This window comes from Tursiops truncatus, chromosome 2 (assembly GCF_011762595.2).
Source record: "Tursiops truncatus isolate mTurTru1 chromosome 2, mTurTru1.mat.Y, whole genome shotgun sequence".
Taxonomy (NCBI): Eukaryota; Metazoa; Chordata; class Mammalia; order Artiodactyla; family Delphinidae; genus Tursiops; species Tursiops truncatus.
In genome coordinates this window covers 171,062,462-171,086,850 of record NC_047035.1, presented here as the reverse complement: position 1 = coordinate 171,086,850, position 24,389 = coordinate 171,062,462, and the positions used below count along the sequence as shown (strand labels likewise).

The following is a 24,389-nucleotide window of genomic DNA, read 5'->3' as shown; positions in this document are numbered from 1 at the left end:
TGCAGCCTGTGGTGGTGTGTTCAACCTCTCCACCGGGGTCATCAAGAGCCCTTTCTATTCCTACTCTGCGTACCCTAACAACATGCACTGTTTGTACACCATCACCGTCAGGGACGACAGAGTAATCCAGCTCAAGTACGTAAGACCCATTTACCTTCTTAAGAAAATCCTCCCAGCTCTGTTTACAGAAAAGATGTTCATTTAATGATGCAGAGCACTGATTCCCATCAGAGGCACGTACAGGAATCCGGAGGAAGGGGAAGTAAGCATGTGGTGTGATCCTGTTCGCCTGGGAAGTGGGCCCCCTACCCTCCACGCAAGTCAGTGGTCATTCAGGGGAAAAACAGGCACTCACTCCACCGGTTCAAACAATTGTTGTAGTTTTCCGACAGTTTTAGAGTAGCTTCATATACTGGGGTGTAAAGTTATAAGCCTATCTTTAAATCAAAGGGCAGGGGGAGGGCAAGAGAAAGCAGTTTCCGTTTGGGGGGCACGTATTATACACAAAGAACTTCAATGAACACTCCCACCATCCTCTTATTTAGTTCTTGAAACAGTCAGATGAGGTATGTATTACTAATCTCACTCTACCGATGAGAAAACTGAGGCTCAGAAGTGTCACATAACTTCCCCAGAGTGATATTGTATTAAATGAAGAGTCAAAATCAGAATCCGGATCAGACTGATCTCCTCCCCAAACCAGGTCCTTCATATTCCCTATGCTCTCTCTCCAAGGGTGAATTTTCTAAGTACTTAAGAAATTCCTTTTTATTCCCATATCAGAACACCTCTAAACTGGTGCTCTATGAGATATCTTATATCATCAGGAAAATTCTCCCCGATCCTGCATACTTCCAATAAGACTGATGAAGGGAAAGCAACCTCCAGTTCTCTGAGTGACAGAGTTCACTATTGCTGTCATCTGAGATGATGTATTTCTAACTCCTGTGTTTCAGTGATATACAGCATACGGTGGAAAGCTCTGAAACTCAGCATATGGTGTAGTTTATGGCAATATAGAATTTTCTATAGAAGCTTAATGGGCTAGGACCCCTCCTACCTCCCTTCCTCCTATATGTCAGTGATCACATTCTCTCCCCCCAATCATAAACTCTCCATAATTTACCTCCAGGGACCTCATATGTAAATGGGTCCTTGGACTGTAAGACACATCTCACCAAGCCTGGTTTGCTTCCTGTATCAGACAGTGAGTGGTCTACAGGATGGACCCTGGAGAGCTCTGCAGGTCCCACCTGAGACTATTTGTAAAGGAGCTGTGCCCCAAAGCCAGAAAGTCCTTTAAGGCCCAGGAACAAAAGAATAAACAAAAAGTGCCCGATGGCCAGGAGCAGGAGACCTGGGAAGGGATCACCTGCTCCGAATGGACACGTAAGGAACGGTTCTTGTCATTTTCTGTCGTGGCACAATACTTGGTTCTTACACGTGTAGGATCAGAGCATACGCTATGATATGTGTATATTTTTTGCCCTTGCCTGGGCCCTGGGGCTCACCATAGTCAAAGTTCACATCCACATGCTTGGAAAATTATTACATTCTTTCTAAGAACCTACATTCTGTGAAACAGATACTATTCTAGGTACTGAAGAAGTTGTAGACATTAGTAACACATAAATCCTTCTAGGCTCTCCAAATAGGCCGGCCTCATGACATTTTCTGTTAATGGGCTTTTGCAAATATTTTCTGTGCTGTCATGGGAAAATGACGCAAAGCCAAAACAGCTCTGAGTCCTCTTGGACACTCAGATGTTTATCTTCATGGACTCACGTTGTGGAAAGTAAATGTGTTGTCTATAGAAAATAAAAATGAAAGTAGTGTTTTTGGAAATTATCTAGCTATTGTTTTGCCTTCTTTTATTATAGGAACATTAAATGTTACATGTGGTTAAAGAAAATTAAGAAATTTTTCATCTTAACCTTTATCATCAGTTTGAAAACATTCAGCCAATCAAAACCTGTTTCAAAATATTGTATCATTTTTTTCTTAAGCCTCTTAAAGGAAATATTTTAATCACGAGATAGTTTCAAATTATTCCATATTATATGTTATCTATTACAGAGGCTAGCAAAAATACCAAAACCCAGAAAACAAAAACACCTGAGAAAGAAGAACCTAGAAAAATGATGACAGGACATCAAATAATTTAAACAGGTTTTTAAAAAATAAGCTATAATAAACCCACCATAAAAATCCTTAAGAAAATCCAGGTAGGAAGTCTTGTTTGTTTGGGAACTCTGGGAATAGTTACTTGAAATGACAAAGCATAAGACCTGGATTGAAATATGGTGTTAAGGAGCTATATTCAATATCTTGCAATAAACCATAATGGAAAAGAATATGAAAAAGAATATATATGTGTAATTGGATCACTTTTCTGTACACCAGAAACTAACACAACATTGTAAATCAACTATACTTCAATTTAAAAAAAGGAAAGAAAAGAAAAGAAATACTATGTTAGACAATGAAAGAAAAGTCAGGGATGTGTCTGTCAGGATAGGTTATAAGTGGTAACAAACAACCCCAAGGCACAGTAGCTTAACTCAACAAGTTTATTTCTCACTTGTATGAGTGTGTCCAACGTGGCCTGGCAAGGAGTCTCCTCTCATCATGGTCACTTAGCTGCCCAGGTTGATGGAATCTCATTTCTACATTTGCTTCCATGATCATCACTGCAGTAGAAGGCAGTGTGGCAAACTGAATAGTAGTTCTTAAAACTTCTTCCAAAAGTAATACGCATGACTCCCGCTTACATTTCTGTGGCCAGAGCATGTCTCAGGGCCACATCACACCTCAAAGTGTGCACAGAAAGACAATCCTAACAAACGTCAGGAAGGCTGAGCGCTGGGATGAGTGGCGACATGCCCGTGATGACCACAGTGACCTGAAATGTGAATTTCTGGTTATAGCAGTTACATAAGACTCAAGAGAATTTAGTTCATTCTTTCCTACCATTGGTTTTTTAATATTTGTTATTTCTTTTATGAGGAATAACTATTTCTTATTCCTAGTTTTCAAAATCATAATAATAACGATCATTTGTTGGGTCTGTCCATTTTTTTTGAGCATCTACTGTATGCCAGTTACCATAATTTGGATTTTACACATTGTTTCACTTAACCTTAGAATAAACTCCATTTAAAAAGAGGGAAACAGACTGTGAGAATGAGAATAAAGCTCTGATTCTAAAACCAGCATTTCTTCCAGTCTATTATATTAGCATTCTTCCCATTAATAAAAATTAGACTGATAGTACCACTTGATCTCACAAAAATAACAAGGGAACAGAGTAAACACCCTATTTTTAATGAGACTGAAAAACTAAAGTGTTGCTGAAATGATAAATAAATATCAGTTCAACTTATCAAAACTTTTATGTCAAGTAGATTTAATATATCCTTGACTGTAAACCCCTGGAAATCCAGGACTATATCTTACTCATCTTTATATCCCCAGAGCTTATGACACTCCTTGACATATTCTAGTCTCTCAAAAACTTTCCTCTAAACTTTTGAACTGATCAGTAAAATAGTATACTGTTTCTACGTTTCCTATCAAGTGAAACTTGGATGCTGTTGGCGTTTGTCTTGTCTTTTTTTTTTAATAAGAACTAAATCTATAATTTAATGGAAACCCGAATGGAGAACATTATTATTAACAAGGTTCATTTCACAGGTTCAATGATTTTGATGTGGTTTCCTCCACCTTCTGCTCCCAAGACTACCTGGCAGTTTACGATGGTTCTAACATCAGTGATCCCCTTCTTGGCAAATTCTGTGGTTCCAGTCTTCCACCAGGTGTTAAGAGCAGCAGTAGTAGTATGTTCCTGGTGTTCAACACAGATTCGTTTCAAACAGCAAGAGGTTGGAGGATATCTTTCTGGCAGACATTGGGTAAGAATTTTGCGTGTGTAAATCTATTTTTCATTACTGTTAGTTTTCTGCTTTGTTTAATTTTTTTCACCTGTCTAAAGTTGCTCTTCATTTAAGTTTAGAGGAATATGTCACATAAAATTTTGGTTTTAAAAATTACATATGGTGTATTTTGAGTAAAAACAAAAAATCACTCAACATATGTGTCTCTCTAGTATTTAAAGACAAAGTCTGTCTACACCACCATCTCAAATGAGACCTGAGTCTCATTTTATCACCCATGGAAATGGTGGAAGTTAAGCCTATAGGTAGCAAAGTCCAGATCAAGAAAGAAGGCCCTGTAGCCTCTGTTGACTTTATCCTTAAAATGGTGAAGAGCCTGGGAGACTTTTAAGTAAAGAGTGCACAGCCCGACTGGACTTCTGGAAAGATCATAGTGGTAGCAGGGTGGAGGAAGGTGGAAGGAAGAAGCTTATCACAGAGTTCCAGATGAGAAGGGTTGAAGGCTCAAACTAACAGAGTGGGAATAAAAATAGAAGAAGGGTGGAAATCTCAGAGATATTCAGAAGGTAGAATACCTTGGAAGTACAGTGTTGGGAACTTCATGCTTATTACATGAGGACAGGAGTTGAGGATGACTTCTATGGGTGACTTGTTGGATACTCATGCCTTAGGAGGCTAAGATTCAGGGAAGAAATATTGTATTTGGTTTGGGTCATTTTGGGTTGGAGGGCCTATGAGATATCTAAATGGAGAAATAGAGGAGGAAACTGAAGCTTGAGAAGCAACTTGGGCGGAGGAGGTGATCTGGGAGTCATCTAGAGGTAAAAGGAAAAACTGGGTGAGAGGATCAATCAAAAATAGCACCCCCGTTTATTCCCACTGCTTCTGAGAAATAATTATCTATATAGAATTAACTTGGAACTTTGAGTCCTTTAAAACAGCAGTCCCCAACCTTTCTGGCACGGGGGACCGGTTTCGTGGAAGACGATTTTTCCACAGACGGGGGTGGGGGGATGGGTCAGGTCGTAATGCGAGCGACGGGGGAGCAACAGGTGAAGCTTCGCCCCCTCACCCGCTGCTCACCTCCTGCCGTGTGGTCCGGTTCCTAACAGGCCATGGACCGGTACCAATCCACGGCCTGGGGGTTGGGGAGCCCTGCCGTATGAGTTAGCTGGTCTGTTCTCTGTTTATCCGTACTCGTAGCATCAGTGGCACAGTCTAAGATAATTTGTATTTGACTCTGGGAAGTGTTTCGAGTCTTCCATTTGAATATAGAAGTGAATAATGTTCTGAAAACAAACCGCTCACACAACGAATCGCTTACTGTGAAGACTCAGAGAAACCTGGGAGGTTTTCTACAATAAGAATCCCGACTCACTGTTCAAACTCTTTCTTCCTCTTTACCCCATGCTGTGGCTGACCTTCAGCCCTGTGATAGAGAGCAGAGCTCACCTTCGCCTTCTTTACATTTGGTGTGTGATTCTTTTCATGCATTTCTTGAGGGGAACAATTAGGCATTTGTGTTTTGACGGCTTCCCAATAAAACTCAGACATGGTGCAAATTGTATCAGAAAATCACTTTGCCACCTACCCTACTTAGCTGTATCAACAGTGACTTGAAAGCAAGTCTCATGGGCAGACAGAGAGCATTGCCTTAATGGAATTGCCCAAGTGAAGTGGCGTATAAAACACAGAGGGCTATTTTGAAAGAAAAATTAATTTTCCTTTGGAGACTTTTTGCACAAGAGAACTTGTTTATTCGTGCCTTTAGCACAGACTTTAGAATCAAATGACACATAATTGCATAGCTCTTGCTACCTGCTTTCAAGTTGTTTTTCTTTTTCCTAATGTATTCTCACATGATCATTGAAATCATCCTAAAGTACTCCACACGGCTGTCACCTACGTGAAAGCTTCCACATTAGCCAGTGTTCCCTAACCTCATTGATATTATATTTTTCTGAGCTACAGAAAGACATTCTCTGACTTAAGGTGATTTTACTGAAGTAGCACAGAAGGAATAATCTTACACCGTCAAAGGCCCGGCTCATCCATAAGCATTGGCCACTTTCAGTGAATAACTATTTTCCTCTGGTCACATGCAGAGAGCAGAAATAGGGTCTCATTCCTTGCCTCCCAGTGTGCTACCCCTGCATGCCTCTTACCTCTTCTTCACGTATAAATGCTATTGGCCACTTGGGAATATTTAAGAAGTAATTTTAAGTGATCGTTAGTGGTATTTTTTTTTCCTGAACAACCGCTTGTTATAATGTTGTACTGTTTTGGTCTTACAAACCTTTCAAGACCACTCATAAATTCACTGATCACTCTGCATAGCTTTTCAATTTGGTTTGTTTTTTGTTGTTTATGGTGAGGAAAAGGGGAAGAAACAATAAAGAGTACGTTGAATTCTAGTGTTTATAGAATCTTTTTCTTACAGATCTATACAAAGCACTTAAACTTGGCTAATAAGATGCACTTTTCCCCTCAGTCTTGTCCATTTTTAACTGCCCTGGGCATCCTGTAAAGAGAGAAGAAACAACTTTATGGGTGGGACAGTGAATTTTAGTTTCCAAAACTGTCACTTTAGCCTGGAAGACAGTATCTTCCCTGAATAAATAATTGATGTGAAGAGGAGACCATTTTAGTCTGTGACATCTGTTTAGCTTATCTTGACCTGAACACTGGAGTTTTACAGATTCGCTATTTTGATTCCACACTTGACAATACTTTATGCACATCTGCTTTAATTTTTCCCAAGTCAGTAAAGAGCCGGCTCATACAATAATATAATTATTAGATAACTTCTCCTTGGGCATTTGTTATATTTGTATTGCTAATGGCTCAGAACAAATTTGGGGAAAATATCCCCCTAGTTTGTCGCTAATGAATTATGTGGTGAAATCAGGTCTCCTCTTTTATGGAACTTCTGCTATGAAGGGCCACCTGCACAGGATGGAAGGTAAGGAGAAAGCAAAAGCCAGCACTTCCCGGGAGCTGATACCTACCTGTGAAGTACACCTGCCTTCCCGCTTTCCCCATCTCTCCTCCCCTACATGAATAATTGATCCCCGATAACTGATAACCAGCGGAGTACTCGTCCTGGGGTCTGTGAAACTCTGAAATTAGCTGCAGATCTCAGCGTTTTTCTGGAGAGTATGCAACTTTCACCCGATCGTCAGTGGTGTCCATGATCCTGTGAAGCTTAAAAAGCCTTCAGTCCTATGGATTTGGCCCAAGTGGGCAAGCTCCACGGTGCAGAACTAACACTGATGAGTACCGTTTATTCTACCCACTTCTGCTTGCTGAGTTCCTGCCCCTCCTTTACCACCAGAGTCTGCTTCAGCTCTGGCTGTGCTCATCTGTGTCACTCACAGAGCATTTCAGACCTGCAAACGTGTTTTTAAGCCATCAAAGCCTCCATTTCTTCTTACTGTACTGGTCTCACGCCAGAGTGCCTCTCAGTCAGTCTGTTTTTTTGTTTTTATTTATTTATTTATTATTTTAAAATTTTTATTTTATTTTATTTTTTTGGCTGCGTTGGGTCTTTGTTGCGGTGCACAGGCTTCTCACTGCAGTGGCTTCTCTTGTTGCAGAGTATGGGCTCGAGGCACACAGGCTCAGTAGTTGTGGCACCTGGGCTCAGTAGTTGTGGCTCATGGGCTCAGTAGTTGTGGCTCCCGGGCTCAGTAGTTGTGGCTCATGGGCTCAGTAGTTGTGGCACGTGGGCTCAGTAGTTGTGGCTCATGGGCTCAGTAGTTGTGGCACACGGGCTCAGTAGTTGTGACTCATGGGCTCAGTTGTGGCACGTGGGCTCACTAGTTGTAGCACGCAGGTTCAGTAGTTGTGGCTCGTGGACTCAGTAGTTGTGGCTCAAGGGCTTAGTTGCTCTGCGGCACGTGGGATCTTCCCAGACCAGGGATCGATCCCACGTCCCCTGCATTGGCAGGCGGATTCTCAACCACTGTGACACCAGGGATGCCCCCTTTCCCAGTTCTGTTTCTCATGACAGCTTCCCACAGAGACACAGAACCTGAGTTAACCCCCTTCCCCACCCCCAGCCAGGGGCACGTCCTGTCCTGGGCACTGCTCAAGGAAATAATAAAGCAGTTATTTCTTACTTGAATCCGTGCATCTTGGAGGATGGGTGAGAGAGGAAAGAACATTTATTCATGCAGTTATGTTCTAGGCCCAGTCAGTCTGTTTTTGATGTGCTCATCCCATTAGATACGAAACTTGTAGATACAGGATTAGATCAGGGGTTTAAACTATGTTTATTGATTGTGTTGGACCATAGTAACTAAACTTGTTTTCTTAAGTAATGTATCATATAACCCTTTAGCAAAATATCAGGGTCAAAAACTGAACTTGGCCCAGGTAGTGTTGAGGTCTGTGGGCATTTGGAGAAAGTAAAGCATGTCTCCTTCAGGGTGACATGTCGCGGAAGGGCAAGGCCATCACCCTGGAGAAGATGGTGGTCTCAGGGACAAGAGGACGTCAGTGACTAGAGGTTCCCGGCTCCAGAGGCTGTAAATCCTGAACACATGACTGAAGCTCTGGCCCCCTGTTGCCCACAGCTCCTGGGCTGAGGATGAGGGCTACTCTCTGTGTCCCTCTGCCCGGGGTATTTGCCACATAGAGAATGAGTCAGGTGGCATTAAGGTCAGACTCACAGACCCTTGCTATGAGACAAAGGCAAAAATACCAAAGCACATGTTTAACAAGGACAAAGGTGGAGACATGCCCAAACGGGCAGAGCTGTAGACCAGGGAGCAGGTGACGAGACCAATGGCTCTGTTACATCATTGCCCAGTGAGATGCCTTAGGAAAGTCCTATAACTTTGCTGAGCTCAGCTTTTGTCCACTAAAAACGTTCAATTTGAAGTATTACTACATTCTATCTTTTAAGAATGCGATGGGGATGCAGTAGGTAATTTCTGTAAAGTACCTTAGATGCCAAACAGAAAGACTGATACGGATCAGAAAGTAATATTGAAGACCTGAATTTCTACAGGGCTCCATGACCCACCCCACCCTCTCTGTGAGGCAGAGGGGCGGGAGAGAGGGGTCATTATTATCAACAGGACGGCTCCAGGGTGCGCTGAAATCTAACCAGCAGACCCTAAAGTACATTTTATAAGTTAAAGCCAAAATCAAAAGCTAAATTCCAATAAAATTCCAAGGCCTCGCAGACACCTAGCACGTAACTGTTACTCCATCAATCCATCGATATTGGCTGTGTGAATGAATTAAAGAATAAATGGATAAATGATCCTTACTTTATAATCACATTATATTATGTATAATATGTATATGTTATACATCGTATCTAGATTCGCCTCATTCTCAATATGCAGTCATGGTTCATATAATTCAGCTATTACTCGGGGTGGTAAATTGGATGACTTTTATCCTTAGAGAATTAGGAATACAGGGTCAGACTCAACATTCAGGTGGTGTGTCTGGTCTCTGGATTTTTACGTGCTGCCTTAACATCTGGAAACTGACTCTCAGACATGCTACAGGAAGACAGTTGGCAGTGGTGGGAAGAAGTTGAGGTGGCTCAACAGGAGTTTACTTGTAAGAGGGGCTGGAGAAGAAGGAAAGGTACACAGAAAGCTGATGCCAGTTTGGGGCCCCAAAGATGGAAAATATAACCACAGCAAACGGAGGAAAATGTAACAACATATCAAATTCAGACTTCTGGTTCTAGTTATTTTTAAATTTCACAGTTTTGGTGTTAAGTTTGGACTTTGGGAGGGGCATTCTAAAGTTCTATAGCTAAACATTAAAAAAATAAACTCAAAAACATTCAGTGACACTAAATATCGATGCGTCTATGTTGTGCTTCCTAGCAGCCTGGTGTTAGCTGCCAGACGACATTACTTTTAAAAGTACAATTGCAGTAAGGTAGTTGAATTATAAAGTGAATAATTTCCTAAGTCACTGCTCAAATAACCCTCAGTTTAGCGAATATGGGGATATTACTTGAAAGCAGTGTTGTTTGTCTGTTCTCTTAATGTCATTTGCTCCCTCTGATGAAGTCTGACAATGAGATGAGCTGAAATTGTAAACCCATTTGCAGAAAACTAGACTAAGCTTATTTCCGCTCTTTTTAAGTCTTGTAACGTTCACTGCTGATTAGGCATCCCTTGGGAGATGATGCCAAAGACAAGGTTATCTGCAGTTTCTCCTTTGTGGGTTTTACTGACAAGGGTTTTTTGCTGAGCTGAGAATGTGGGAATGTGATAAAGAAACTAACAAATGCTTAGTTCACCAAAACCTTACAAAAGCAGCAGGCAGGAGTAAAATTCCAGATCAGCCAAAAGAAGAAGAAAAGGTTTTTATGAAAATATATTCCAATATCAGTCTGTGCTCTAACCCACTCACCCCCTCCTTAAATGACCAAATTGCTGCTCCTGGTCTTGAAGGATAGGGTTGTCATTGGGAAAATGAAACCAGATGGTACTGTGAAGACCAAGCTAAGTGATAAAATTGAGTTAGTGGTAAATTATAAGGTAACACTTTGAAAAACATTGAAATAAACAAGAAGCTGGCAAGCAATTATTCTGCATAACCTAAACAACACCAGCCCTCCTAAAAATGCAACTCATCCAGCAACTGGATGTTTAGGATTAAATTATTTATAAGCATAGATTCCCTGTAATAATCATTATCCTTATTCATTGGGCCTGGCTTTAATGTAGTGTTTCCAGCAGCATAAAAGCAGACTGGTCAGCATTAAACACTGAAAAAAATTCTTTACTTGTAAACAGTTGTTTAGAGATAAAACATTATCAGGGACTATATTCTTCTCTTTGTTCTGAGATGTGAAAAATCTGCTACCTTTGTGTGGTAGCTTTAATTTCAGTTCACCCCCAGGAGAAGATGTCAAGGATGCCCAAGGCATACAGATAAGGACTGCCTGTCACTGAGCTTCTATGGGAGGGGCTTTGCATGGATTTTCTCATCTAATCCTCACAACTACCCCTGAGACAGGGATTATCCCATTTTACAATGGAGGAACAAAGAAGTTAGGAGATTAGGTAATTTGCTTGCAGTCAAAGGGTTTATAAGAGGTAAAACCAAGCTTGGAATCAGGTAGGACCATCTCCCAAATTCATCCTTTTCCTAAAATGCCCACATCGCTTTTGTAGAGATCAGTGAACACACTCAGGACGATGAGGGATTCTGGGGGTGACTTTTCTCAAAGGCAAGTCATTTCTTTTCTAACTCTTTGGGGAGATAGAGCTACTTTTCTCCATTCTCATCTTCTTCTTTGACACGGCCTGCTTTCCAATTTGTACCTAGTCCTAAATAGTGCATTTAATTTACTGTCACTATATAAATATTGCACATAACTGCAGCAGTCACTATTTCCTCCTTCCCATAAGGAAAGGAAAAAAATATTTTTTAGTAAAATATACTATTTATAAATAATATAGCATAATTATATATTTATAGTATACTTATATTTATGATACAAATATATTTTATATATTATAAATATAATATACATAAAATATATATATTTAGTATTTATATTTTAAGTAACATTTATATTTACAAATAATTTATATATATATGCATACATATACACATACAGTAAAAGCCCATTTTCTTTCCGCTATTGACAGACAAATGTCACATCTGTCTTCACAGCTTTGCATGATATAATGGTAAAGAATTAGCACAATTATGTGGAGTATAATTCCATTGGAATATAAGGGTAATAAATTTCTGTATAACAAAAATCTCTAACCCCAAATGATGGCCTCCAATTTAGTAAAATTTCTTAAAATTCTATCAAAATTAAGGAATTTGGGCATTTATTTTTATGTTGTAATCCTAATTGGCATTCTCATATATTTTACTTTACAAATTGGGGAACTGAGTCACACAGAAATTAAGTGACTTGCCAGGGCCTCTTAGCAAATCTTGAGCAGAACTGGGAAAATAATCCGTCTCCTCTAAATCACACTGCCACCAGAGTCATAAAATTTAAATATCAATAGCACAATGTGCAACCTAATATATTAACGAGAACAACAAAACAATTCCATGCCCTTGTTTACATTATTAAAAACTATTGTATACTCTGGCTTGATGAATTTCATATCTTTTCTAATGCAACCTATTTTATGACAATTGAATAGCACATTGCTATTAATCCTGCTCTCTAAATAGAACAGTTTCTAATTTTTGCTAACTTTTGACTTTGTAATTGTCAATGATGAGAGAAAGTCATTCTTCTATATAGTGCGCTGCACATTAGAGTGTCTGGAATTTTACAAATTTTTAGATTTGCTCTGCCTTCTGAAATCCAACACTCAGAGATCAGATTTTCTTAAGTAACAGAACATCATTTATAATTGCAAATTTTTAGCTAAACAAGCATTTTCCTACAAAAACAAAAAAACAAAACTACCCCTTCGGCAGTGTTTTCAATCTTTCGGTGATATTTTTGGTGTTGTTCTGCTGATTGTTTCTTCACAATCAAATATGCCACGAAAGTCAACTAACTTACCTTTGAAACAGGTTAATACATAGGACCAAAAACTTGGTCCTATGCCTGTGTGTGTATATATGTATGTACATATATACATATACACACACACACATATATATATACACATATACAGACATATATATAGACACACATACACATGCACATGTACATAATATGCTTATTGCATAGTAACAACTTTATAAATCAAGAAATATATTTAATCCCAAGAATTCCCTTATAAACTTAGACTAGAAAGCAAAGATCCCTCCAGTAAGAACTATCTATATATTTTCTGTGCTTTCCTGAATTGCTTATTCAACAGTATTCACCAGCTACTTACTATGCAGGCAGTGATCTTTTCTCTGGGGATACGAAGACGAATTCAACAAGATCTCCATTTCTGAGAAGCTTACTCAGTAGTCAGCAAATAATTGTAAATTCTGATAAATGCTTTTGTCAGAAGTATGTGCAGAGGACAGCAGAGGCAGAAGCAATCTGAAGTACTTCGGCACTGAGTAAAATAAAAAGGACACAGGAAAAAAAAGTTCGCGAAAGCACTGCAGGGAGTGTGAACCGTGAACTGTCGTTAGTGGTTTGTAACTGTAGCGCACGCTGTGGGGATAGACTGTCGAGGTTCAAACTCAGCCCTGACACAGCCCAGCAAGTTTGACCTCGGACAGTTACTTATCCTCTTGATTTTCTCATCTGTAAAAGGGGCCCACTAATAGGAACTACCTCACAGGGTTGTGGGGAAGATTAAACTAGAACATTCCCTGACACTCTTTTGTCACGCACTAAATTTTAGCTATAAATCATACTCACTCGGAAGGCTGAGAAGGCCTTCGTTGGGAAAGCAGGCATTTTATGTGCAAAGTTGCAAAGTCCTATCCCATTTCAGAGGCCACACACTGGCTTGCACGTTGTTACTACCGCTTTGGGTTGTCAGGTAGAGAGCAGTAGGGGCTGAAACAGGAGAGACAGGAGGAGGTGGACAAGGTGGGCTCTGCATCAGTTGCGGATGGAACCGTTCATCGTTTGGAGGCTGGAGAGTACTACAATCTAATCAGATGTGGTGTAGGAAGCACATGCTAGCACCTGTGAGGGTGATGTTTCGAAGCAGGGGCAGCATTTTAGACAGAGAAAAATTGGGGAAGTATTGCCATCATGTAGGCAGGGGATGAGAGCAGTGACAGTGTGAGAATACAGAAGGAACTTGAAAGGAGAAGCACTTAAGACACAGGATCAAGAGGACACGGTAGTCTTTGAACAATGAATTGAGGGAAAAGGGAAACATGATGACCCTAAGGTTTCTGGACAATATCCCGCGATACCGCTATCTAAATGTAAGTTTACAGGAGGGCCAGGTTTCATAGGAGAAAGTAATAATGTTTGGTTTTGGTGCGGAATGTTTGGTGCCTTTAAGGCATCCAGCTAATGTTCAGCAGGGAGTCAGACACAAGGATGAGAAGCTCAGTAGAGAGATCAGGGCTAGAACTCTGGTCTTATTTTGCTTAGAGACAGTGTAGTGTGTAGCACATATACGTTTGAAATGATTATATCTTCCTGGTGAATGTGGTGAATTGACTCATGTTATTCTGCAAGGTCTTTTTCTGTTTTTTTTTGCTTTAATGTCTACTTTTTCCGATTCAGTATACAGCTTCCCTAGCTTTCTTCCAGTTCATGGTATATTTTCCAATCTCTCCACTTTCAACATTTCTCTACCCCAAAGAATGTATTTGGGTTTTGTTTTACTTTGTCTTTCAGTTGGAGATTGGACCATGTTACTAATAAAATTACTAACATTATTGGATTTAAATAGACCACCGTATTGTTTTCTGTTTGTTCCGTATGTTCTTATGTTTCTTTAGCCATCTTTGTGTTTTTGCCTTTTCTGAATTAATCAATTGTCACTCTCTTTTAAAAATCATTACTGTCCGGGCGGCGGGACAGGCGGGCGCGGAGGTCGCCTGTGCTGGGCTGCGTGCGGCGAGGCTCCGGCGCCTCCGCGGAGCATCGCGGATCTGGGGAGCATCGCGGATCTGGGGAGCATCGCGGGTCCAGGGAGGGGCGGCGCCGGCCCTGAAGCCTTGAGAACACGGCTAGGCAACCGTAGTTCAACGGGGAGCTGGCCTAATGGGAGCTAGGCGCCTGCTGGCGTCTCAGTTCTTGGTGGGCCCGGGAGCCCGCGGTGGCCAGGCCGGGGACGACAGCAGGTAGGAGTGAGCCGCTGGTGTGGTGACGAGCAGGGAAGGGAGGACACTGGCTGTCGGCCTGTGAACCCAGGCAAGAAGCAGCAGCCGACACAATCCAGACCCGGGTCCGTGGGCCCAGCTCGGTCCTGGGAGGCCGGTCGGTGGAACAATCCAGACCCGCAGGTGTGGCTCTTGTCACCCTAGGACTGGCTTCGGGACAGATCCTGCCGCTGAGCTCGGGGCGCCCTCCTCACTCAGTTCCCCGGGAGAGTGGAGTGGAGACCGGGGTGTGCGCGACTCAGCACTGCGGCCACGCACGTCCAGGCCACCGGCAAGGGCAGTGGGGAGCCTGGGGTAGTGGTGGCCTTGGGAGTGTCCTCCGATGGCAAAGAACCTGCAGGCTTCTCAGATAACTTCGGTGTAGAACGTCGCTGCGTTGAAAGGCAGTTCTGTGTGCTTTTCCCCCCTTGGCGTGTATCAGCAGTGCTGAGGCAGCAGGTGTGATGCAGGAGCGTGAGCAGAGACCGTCTGGAATCCCCAGACTCCGGGGAAACTAGAGGGGACAGCCAGCCTAGGGAAGAGGGCCCTCGCCTCAGGGCCCTAATCCTGGCTCCAGCCGGGGGCGCTCAGGGGAGCTGCAAAGTCTTCTGGGCGAGCAGAGCCCCCAGTCCTGAGCTGTTCTTCGCTGTGTTTGGGTCATCTCCCTCCATCCAAGGGGAGAAATCTAGAAGAGGTTTAAGAATCAGTGCTTTAAGAATGTGGATCTCGCAGCTGAAACCTTGGAACACGTGTTTTCAGCACAAGGTGTTAAAGTTAAGGGAAGGATTTAATGCCTTTTCAAGGAGGGTGTCTCCACGTGGGCAGAACTAGAGAATAAATGGGTCTTGAATAAAGAAAACAAAAATAAATAAATAAAAATCATTACTTATATAGTCAGTTACTCTTAGGGATTATAACATTCACCTTTGACTCATTAGAATCTAATTTAAAACTAGTCCTGTTTTGGGGGGCTGGGTACGCGGGCCTCTCACTGTTGTGGCCTCTCCCGTTGCGGAGCACAGGCTCCGGACGCGCAGGCTCAGCGGCCATGGCTCACGGGTCCAGCCGCTCCGCGGCATGTGGGATCTTCCAGACCGGGGCACGAACCCGTGTCCCCTACATCAGCAGGTGGACTCCCAACCACTGCGCCACCAGGGAAGCCCTAAAACTAGTCCTTTTACCATATCATGATAAATGCAACATTTTAACTCCATTAATCTACTTCCTGTCTTCCGTGCTGTTAATATCAATTATTTAAATTCTACATACGTTTTAAGCATATAAAATGTTTTTATTGTTTCAGTTAGTAATTATGTATACTTACCATTGCTTTCGTTCTTTCTTCCTCAATTTCTGGGCTTCCATCTGAGATCAGTTTATTTCTTTTTGAAGAACTCCCTTTAGTGTTTTTTTTTTATTTATTGCAAATCTTCTAGTAAAAATGTCTTTTGGTTTTTGTTTTTCTGAAAATGGCTTTATTCTGTCTTAAATTTTGTGGGATTTTTTCTCTGAATACAGAATTCTAGTTTGGCAATTATTTCCTTTCAGCACTTTAAGATGCTATTTCATTGTCATCTGTGTTCTGTCATCTTGGCGAGAGAGTCCTTATGGACTACTTTCTGTGCTATCCACACTTGGGACACCCTCACCCTGGTCATTCCATTGTGGTGTGCGGTATTCTACAATGAGCTATCACTCGTGTGTGTGTGTGTGTGTGTGTGTGTGTGTATTTTAGCCATTCTGATAGAAATGTATTCATATCATTATGGTTTTAATTTACATTTCCCTAATGGTGAACAATTTTCATGTGTTTTTTGGTCATATGTATATCCTCTTTGGCAAAATAGATGTTCATAATTTTTTCCCATTTTTTAATTGGATTTCTTGTTTTTCCACTATTGGGTTTTGAGAGTTCTTCATATATTCTCAGTAGTAGTCCTTCCTCAGGTACATGGTCTGCAAATATTTTCTCCCAGTCCATAGCTTGCCTTTTTGTCCTCTTAACAGGGCCTTTCTTAGAACAAAAGTTTTTAATTTTGAAGAAGTCCAGCATATCAGTTTCTCCTTTTATGTATAGTGTTTAGATAACAAGGCTAAGAACTCTACCTATCCTGAGGTCGCAAAGATCTTCTACTTCGATTTCTTCTAAAAGTTTTATGGTTTTACATTTTTCATTTATGTCTACGATCCATTTTGAACTAATTTTTGTTCAAGGTCTGAGGTTTAGATTGGACCTAATTTTTGCCCCTGGATGTCCAATTTCTCTATCACCATTTGTTGAAAGACTATCCTTCCTCCACTGAATTGCTTTTGCATCTTTGTAAATAATCACTTGGACATATTTGTGTGGACATATTTCTGGGTTCTTTATTCTTTTCCATTGATCTGTTTGTCTAACACTCCACGAATATCATACTATCTGGATTACTATAGCTGTATAGTAATAGGTAGATTGATCCTTTCCAGTTTTTTTTTTTTTTTTCAGTATGCGGGCCTCTCACTGTTGTGGCCTCTCCCGTTGCGGGAGCACAGGCTCCGGACGCGCAGGCTCAGCGGCCATGGCTCACGGGCCCAGCCACTCCGCCGCACGTGGGATCTTCCCGGACCGGGGCACGAACCCGTGTCCCCTGCATCGGCAGGCAGACTCTCAACCACTGCGCCACTAGGGAAGCCCGATCCTTTCCAGTTTATTCTTCTTTGTCAAGATTGTTTTAACTATTCAAGAGCCTGTGACTTTCTATGTAAATTTTAAAATAAGTTGTTTGTTTGTTTTGTTTTGGTTGGTTGGTTGGTTTTTATTAAGACTTTATTTTTTACAGCAGTTTTAGATTTATAGCAAAATTGAGGGGAAGGTACAGAGATTCCCCTTATGCTCTCGCCCCTCACGTGCACAGCCTCCACCATTGACCACATCCCCACCAGAGTGAGACATTTGTTACAACTGATGATATTCAGTGAAGCATCATAACCACCCAACAGCCATAGTTTGAGTCACAGTTCACTCCTGGTGTTGTACATCCAATGCATTTGGACAAATGTGTAATGATGTGTATCCAACGTTATGGTATCTTACAGAGTATTTTCACTGCCCTAAAAATCCTCTGTGCTCTGGCTGTTCATGCCTCCCTCCCTCCCTGCCCCCAACCCCTGGCGACCACTGATTCTTTTACTGTCTCATTAGTTTTGCCTTTTCCAGAATGTCATCTAGTTGGAACTGTACAGTATGTAGCCTTTTCACATTGGCTCCTTTCACTTAGTAATATGCACTGAGTTGCTCCCATGTCTTTTCATGGCTTGATAGTTCATTTTCTAGCCCTGAATAATATTCTATTGTCTTGATGTACCACGGTTTTAAAATAAGCTTTTTTAAGTCAACAGAAAAATCTTGCTGGGGCTTTGGTAGGAATTACAATGAAAGCTTTGCATCATTTGGGGAATAACTGGCATCTTTACTAGGCTGAGTCTTCCAGTCCATGAATACGTACGTCTCACCATTTATTTAGGTCTTGAATTTCTTTCATCACTTGGTAACTTTCAGCACACAAGTTCTGTATACATTTCAGTAAGTGTATACCTAAGTATTTTATTTTCTTTAGAGCAATTGTGTTTTTAACTCTGGTTTCCACACATGCATTGTGAGTTTATAGAAATGTGATTGCTTTTGTGCCTTGTTCTTCCATCCTGAGTTCTTGCTGAACTCATTTGTTAATCTAGGAATTTTTATGTAGATTCCTTGGGATTTTCTGCATCTGCAAATAGTGGCAATTTTATTCCTTCCTCTCCAGTCTGTATTTTTTTTTCTTGTCTATTACAATGGCAAGAGTTTCCAATACTTTGTTGAATAGTGGTGAGAAAAATGTCCTTGCCTTGTTCCTAACCTTAGGAAGAAAGCATTTAGTTTTTCACCATTAAGTATCATGTAAGCTATATGGTTTTTGTAGATGCTCTTAATGAAGTTGAGAAAAGTCCCTTCTATTCCTAGTTTGCTGAGAGTTTATGTCATGATGTGTGTTGGATTTTGTCACATCCTCTTCTTGCATCAGTTGACATGATTATATCATTATATATTGCTTAATAAGTCATTTTTAAAATCTCAAAGTTGGTGAGAATGATTTTCATGAAACGCCATAAGACTATTAATGCATACATAGGGTGTTTTCAGTAATACCAAAATAATGCAAAATAAATTAAAAGTTAATTATATAATTTTCCCGAGTTCTTTATACATTGCATTGCTCTTTTACTTGTGACTATAGCTCCTGATTAACTGCTGAGATTACCTTTCTTTTAGTATTTCAGTTTTATGCTTCCCAAATATTACCAGACTAAGTACACATTCTAAGTTAAATTAGGCTGGGTCTCAAATTAGGATGTTTAAAGTGAGGCAAATTGAGTGACATTACTGAAAACAAACAGAAAAACATAACTCAGGTTACAAAAGCCATTAAGAAATGTTTTCCTTGCAGATATAAATATGATACTTAAAAGGTGGTGCATGTTTAAGGTTAGGGAGTAGAGAATAATAACTCCAATTCACTTTTAGCAAAAAAGACATGTTCATCTGAAGCTTAGTTGAACTTTTTAAATGAATTCACTGCTTTAGGGCAGCTGTCTACTGTAGCTTTGAAAATCACAGCAAGATTTACTCAAAGAAAGGATTATGGAACTCCCATTTCCCTAAGGAACCAGCCTTAAAGGCATTTGTGTTCTGTTTCCTGTGCTTCAGTGCTGCTTCCTTCAACTACATTCAACTACAGCCTGAAGCCCTAGCTGGCTCTCTGGGGAACAGGAAAATGCCTGAAGTCAGGCCGATTGTTATCTGAAAGTACAGCTAGCCAGCCACCATCTGTCCAAGTAGCGGTTGTCCAGGGATGGACATGGACATCTTTTATTTGACTATTTATTCATATAATATTATTCATATAGAATATGAGTTGTATAATTCACTCATATAATGTTATACTTCAGTTATTTGACTATTTTAGCCAGGACTATCTGATGATAATTTTAGTTCTCCTTTATTTTTTTACTTGTATGTATATTTTATGAGTTCATCAATGTGCTCTATTATAGTTTGATAATTCAAAAAAGCTATTTTTGTATTTGTCAGCTATTGCCACAATAATGCTGTATAACAAATGATCCAAAATGCGGTGGCTTATACCTAGAATATTATTTTTATCACTTATGGGTCAGCAGGCCAGTTTGCCTGCCTGTTCCAGGATGCAGGTTGACTGTGCTTGCCTACAGTACAGCCTGGAGTCAGGTCTGCTCTCCACGCAGGTACCCAGGGTGTGAGCTCTTGGTGGATCACAGGAGGACAAAACTCCAAGCCAAAAAACATAAGCACATTTAAGGCCTCTTCCTACTCCATGACCATTAATATTCCATTGTCTCAAGCAAGTCATATGGTGAAACCTAACATCAAGTGGCAGAAAATATACAGCTAAGTCCCCTACCTATGAGTGAACTCTGTTCCGAGAATGCATTCGTAAGTCCAATTTGTTTGTAAGTCCAACAAAGTTAGCCTAGGTACCCAACTAACACAATCAGCTATATAGTACTGTACTGTAATAGGTTTATAATACTTTTCACACAAATAATACATTAAAAAAAACACAAAAAATGAAACATCTTTAATCTTACAGCACAGTCCCTTGAAAAGCACAGTAGTACAGCACAACAGCTGGCGTCCAGAGGCTGGCACTGAGTGAACAGGCAAGAAGAGTTACTGACTGGAGGAGGGAGGGGAGGTGGGAGATGGTAGAGCTGAAGGATCACAGCAATAGGAGATGGAGGGCAAGCTGCCATTTCGCTCACACCTGACGTTGATGCAATGCACGTTCGCATCTTTGAAAGTTTGCAACTTGAAGGTTCGTATGTAGGGGACTTACTGTACTCTGTCCATTCTGGGGCCCTGGAAAGAGAGATTCTGAAAAGTTAGGAATCATGCAGTCTCCCACTCAGTCTATGCCAGTGCACACCAGCGATCTGCAGATCCTTGCTCTGGGTTTCCTGAAGGGAGGGTATCTCTGTCTTAGGGCGTTAGTAGCAGTAGTAGCAATAATAGCTTCAGCAGTAGTCTCGTCTACTGAGTGTGTATAATGGCACTCTTGGTGCCCAGTACAATTGTCATTCTGCCCTTATTAACTTAGTAGCAACAATTAATAAGCAAGGGCTGATAAAACATATAGCTTGAATTTTTAAAAATAGCATTTAGTTTTTGCAGCTGATGCGTTAGTAGAATAAAGCCCAGTGGTCTGGTTTTCCTACATGCAGACCTCCAGCTCTGCACTGCCCCTTGCTTCCGCCAGCCTGGACCACAGCGGTGTCCTGGGGCCTGGCTTCATCTCCTCCAGGCCCTCTCTTATGTGTAAACGTGACTACCAGATGCATCTCTAGGTCAGACTTGACGAGAAAGTGCATTCATTCTGACCCTACCTCTCCTCTGATCAAAAACCTTTCTAGTGGATCCCTATTACCCAGAGAATAAAGTCTAAAGGTCAAATTCTATACATGTAAATTCTTGTCCACTTAACCTTTGGTTACGAGGTCTTTCAACCTGGACTTGCCAAAACCAGGCAAGTCTACATGGTCTCGTCCTATTTATCCTTTAAGATGCAGATCAACTGTCACCTCCGCCTTGAACATTCTAGGTCCTCTTAGCCTGAAGTAATAATCTCCCTTTCTTGCAAAACTCACAAGACTTTTCCTGCCTCTTTCATGGCACCTATCATTTTCTAAATTGTATCATTATTGTTGATTTACGACTTATCACTGCTATTAGACTACCATTCATCTTCTCCCATCTCAGTACTAAATAAAAAAATAGATAACTAGTAAGAACCTACTGTATAGCACAGGGAACTCTACTCAGTACTTGGTAATGACCTATATTGGAACAGAATCTAAAAAAGAGTGGACATGTGGATGTGTATAACTGATTCACTTTGCTGTACAGCAGAAACTAACACAGCATTGTAAATCAACTATACTCCAATCAAAATTATTTTTAAAAATACTAAATATATTTCCTTGGCAATATTTAACAGATAAATAATTTTCTCAATTCATTAATACCCTGAGTAATTGTTCTTCCCTGCTAGGCGTGTCAATAAGCTTAAGTGGTTGCCTTAGGTAACAGTCAGTCCACACTGGAGTGAAAACTGTGCAAACCCCGCTTCTTCATCTTGCAGGCCTGTTTCGTAGGAGCAGAGTCATGAGCATTGCTTTGGTTTCAGAATAATTTTGTTCTAGATGCCACCTATGGATATGTCAGGGACTGGGCCTTCGGAAGCATTTCAACTCCAGGAAACATCGGACTGTGCAAATACTCTGTAGTTTTACTTGCCTTAGAAGCTATGACAGGGTAGCCTGACCTCCTAAGTAAGGCACCTATCCTGGAAAACGCTCCGCGCCTTTGATATCCTTTGCATCCGAGGTCGGCAGCCATTGTTTGCCTTTCCTGCCAAGAGCGTTTCCTGAATCATAGCGCCCCCTAATGTTGAAATCAACCCTTTCACTTTTAACAGATCAAGTAAATGGAATGAGACTGTGAATTTAACTGCGGAACTTGTAATGACGCACATTTGTGTAGAATGCAAGCTTTATGAACACTCTTTTGAACGCCTATTTTCATCTCTATTCCTACCAGGGCTGTTCTGAGCTTAATTCATCCTCACGTATATCTTTCGAAACTGTCAGTAAAGTTTTTCTTCCTTACCAAGGCATCACCTTAGGCTGTGGAGTGGAAGAAACTAAATCCCGTGCTCTGAGGAGTTTGTGCCGTATTTTTTTTCATAGTTGAGTACTGAGAGTATTCTTTATCTCTCTTTTGTATTTTTATTCTGAATTTCAGAGTTTTCATTTCAAAGTAGATATTTTTCTCCACTAAAGTTCCTCTTCTTCAGCTTCCCCTTATTTTTGGAAAAGAAAAAATTCGAATATAGAGTACAGTTCAATATAAAGTGGACTGTAGTGTTATACGCCTCTCATCCTCCTTCTACCAGATTATTTAAATAAAAGATTTGTTGAGAGCCAGTTTTCTTGGATGTTGGGTAAAGTCTTCTTAAATTCAGTTTTCAGTCTGATAGCGTTCATAAAAGCAGAACATAAAGGTAAAACGGGTTCACAGTTTCCATCAGTTTTGTTATGCAAAATACTTTGTATAAAATTGGATTTTTCAAGAATAGAAAAAAGCTCCAATAAATCCCATCAAGAGTTTCCAAAAATGCATATAGAACCCTATCTGTTTACCCACTTTTCTAGGCAGCTAGATGTGAGCTGGTAGAGATTGGTGGATTGGTGGTTGAAGAGGAAATAATAGCGAAGAAACTAAGATGAGGGGCAGCAGTCTGATAATGTTCATCAAAGTGTGACAGAAAAAAGAAACGATATGATTTTTAAAAACCCTCCTCATAAAATTTCAGTTCCCTTCTCTTTGCTCTGCATCGTGATGTGTCTTTTTTTTTTGAACACAGGGCCTCAGCAAGGATGTGGTGGTTATCTGACACGTTCAGATGGTACCTTTGCCTCTCCTGATTCTGATTCGAATGGAAGATATGACAAGAATTTAAACTGCATATGGTTCATGACTGCCCCTGTAAACAAACTAATTAGACTCACCTTCAACACATTTGCTCTGGAGGCAGCAACTAGTTTGCAAAGATGCATTTATGATTACGTCAAGGTAAGGCTATTATGTTTCTTAACAGAGTCTTCTAATACAGACCTTTTCATGGTGTATTCCAGTTTGTACCACACAGGAAGTCCTGAAAGTTGTGAGTGCTGATAATTTTTACAGAAGAGCTCTCTCTCTTTTTTTTTTTTTTTTGCTGGACGTGGGCCTCTCACTGCTGTGGCCTCTCCCGTTGCGGAGCACAGGCTCCGGACGCGCAGGCTCAGCGGCCATGGCTCACGGGCCCAGCTGCTCCGCGGCATGTGGGATCTTCCCGGACCCGGGCACAAACCCGTGTCCCCTGCATCGGCAGGGGGACTCTCAACCACTGTGCTACCAGGGAAGCCCCGCTGATAATTTTTAAAATGACCTTTTCTTCAGTGATATAATGTATAATATTGCAGATGCTCTATCTTCACATCAAAATAATCTTTAATACAAATGACTCAACATGTTTGTGCAGCTTCTAACATTAGCTTTAAGATTTACTGTTCCTCCAAGCCTTGTCAAGAGATGATCTATGGGAAGATAGGTTGTGTGGAAAGAGATACTCAAAGGATCTTTGGCAAAGTCTAAAATAAATGACAGTGTCTGTATGCAAATCATCACCCTTACTTTATGTTCAAAGTTTGTATATTTACTTATATTACTTTTAGATGTGAAAAATATCTTAGTTCTGAAGTCCCATTAGAAGTAAATCAAGAAAAGTTTCCATTTTTAAATGACTCTTTAATATTAAATCATTGTATCTCTCAGGCTATATGCACTCAGCTTAAACGTGCTAAGGAGCATCAACCAGTGTAGACCACTACACTCCTGGGGGAAGACATCAAGTGAAGCAGCATTTCCGCTCACCAGGAGCTTACATCTGATTGCAGAATTAAGGGATGACACATGCAAGTCAACACTAGGTAGTTCAGGAGAGTCAGTACGCAAGTGCATTGGGCACAGGCTTGAAGCCATGTGCAAGTTTAAAAGGGAGGATGATTCATGATCATCTGCTGTGAACAAGAAAGACTTCATAGAATGAGGGGACACTTATTCAAGTCGGGAGGGAGGGCATTCTAAGCAAGGCGAAC

General features: G+C 40.9%; 1 protein-coding gene across 1 annotated transcript in view; it reads left to right on the top strand.

Moving 5' to 3' along the window:
• Positions 1-24,389, top strand: part of CUBN (cubilin) — a 266,027-nt gene that overhangs the window by 219,848 nt on the left and 21,790 nt on the right. The window contains exons 58-60 of the mRNA XM_019933506.3: positions 6-135; positions 3,694-3,911; positions 23,114-23,322. Coding sequence (XP_019789065.2) covers positions 6-135; positions 3,694-3,911; positions 23,114-23,322 — 557 coding nt within the window. The remainder of the gene's footprint in view (positions 1-5; positions 136-3,693; positions 3,912-23,113; positions 23,323-24,389) is intronic.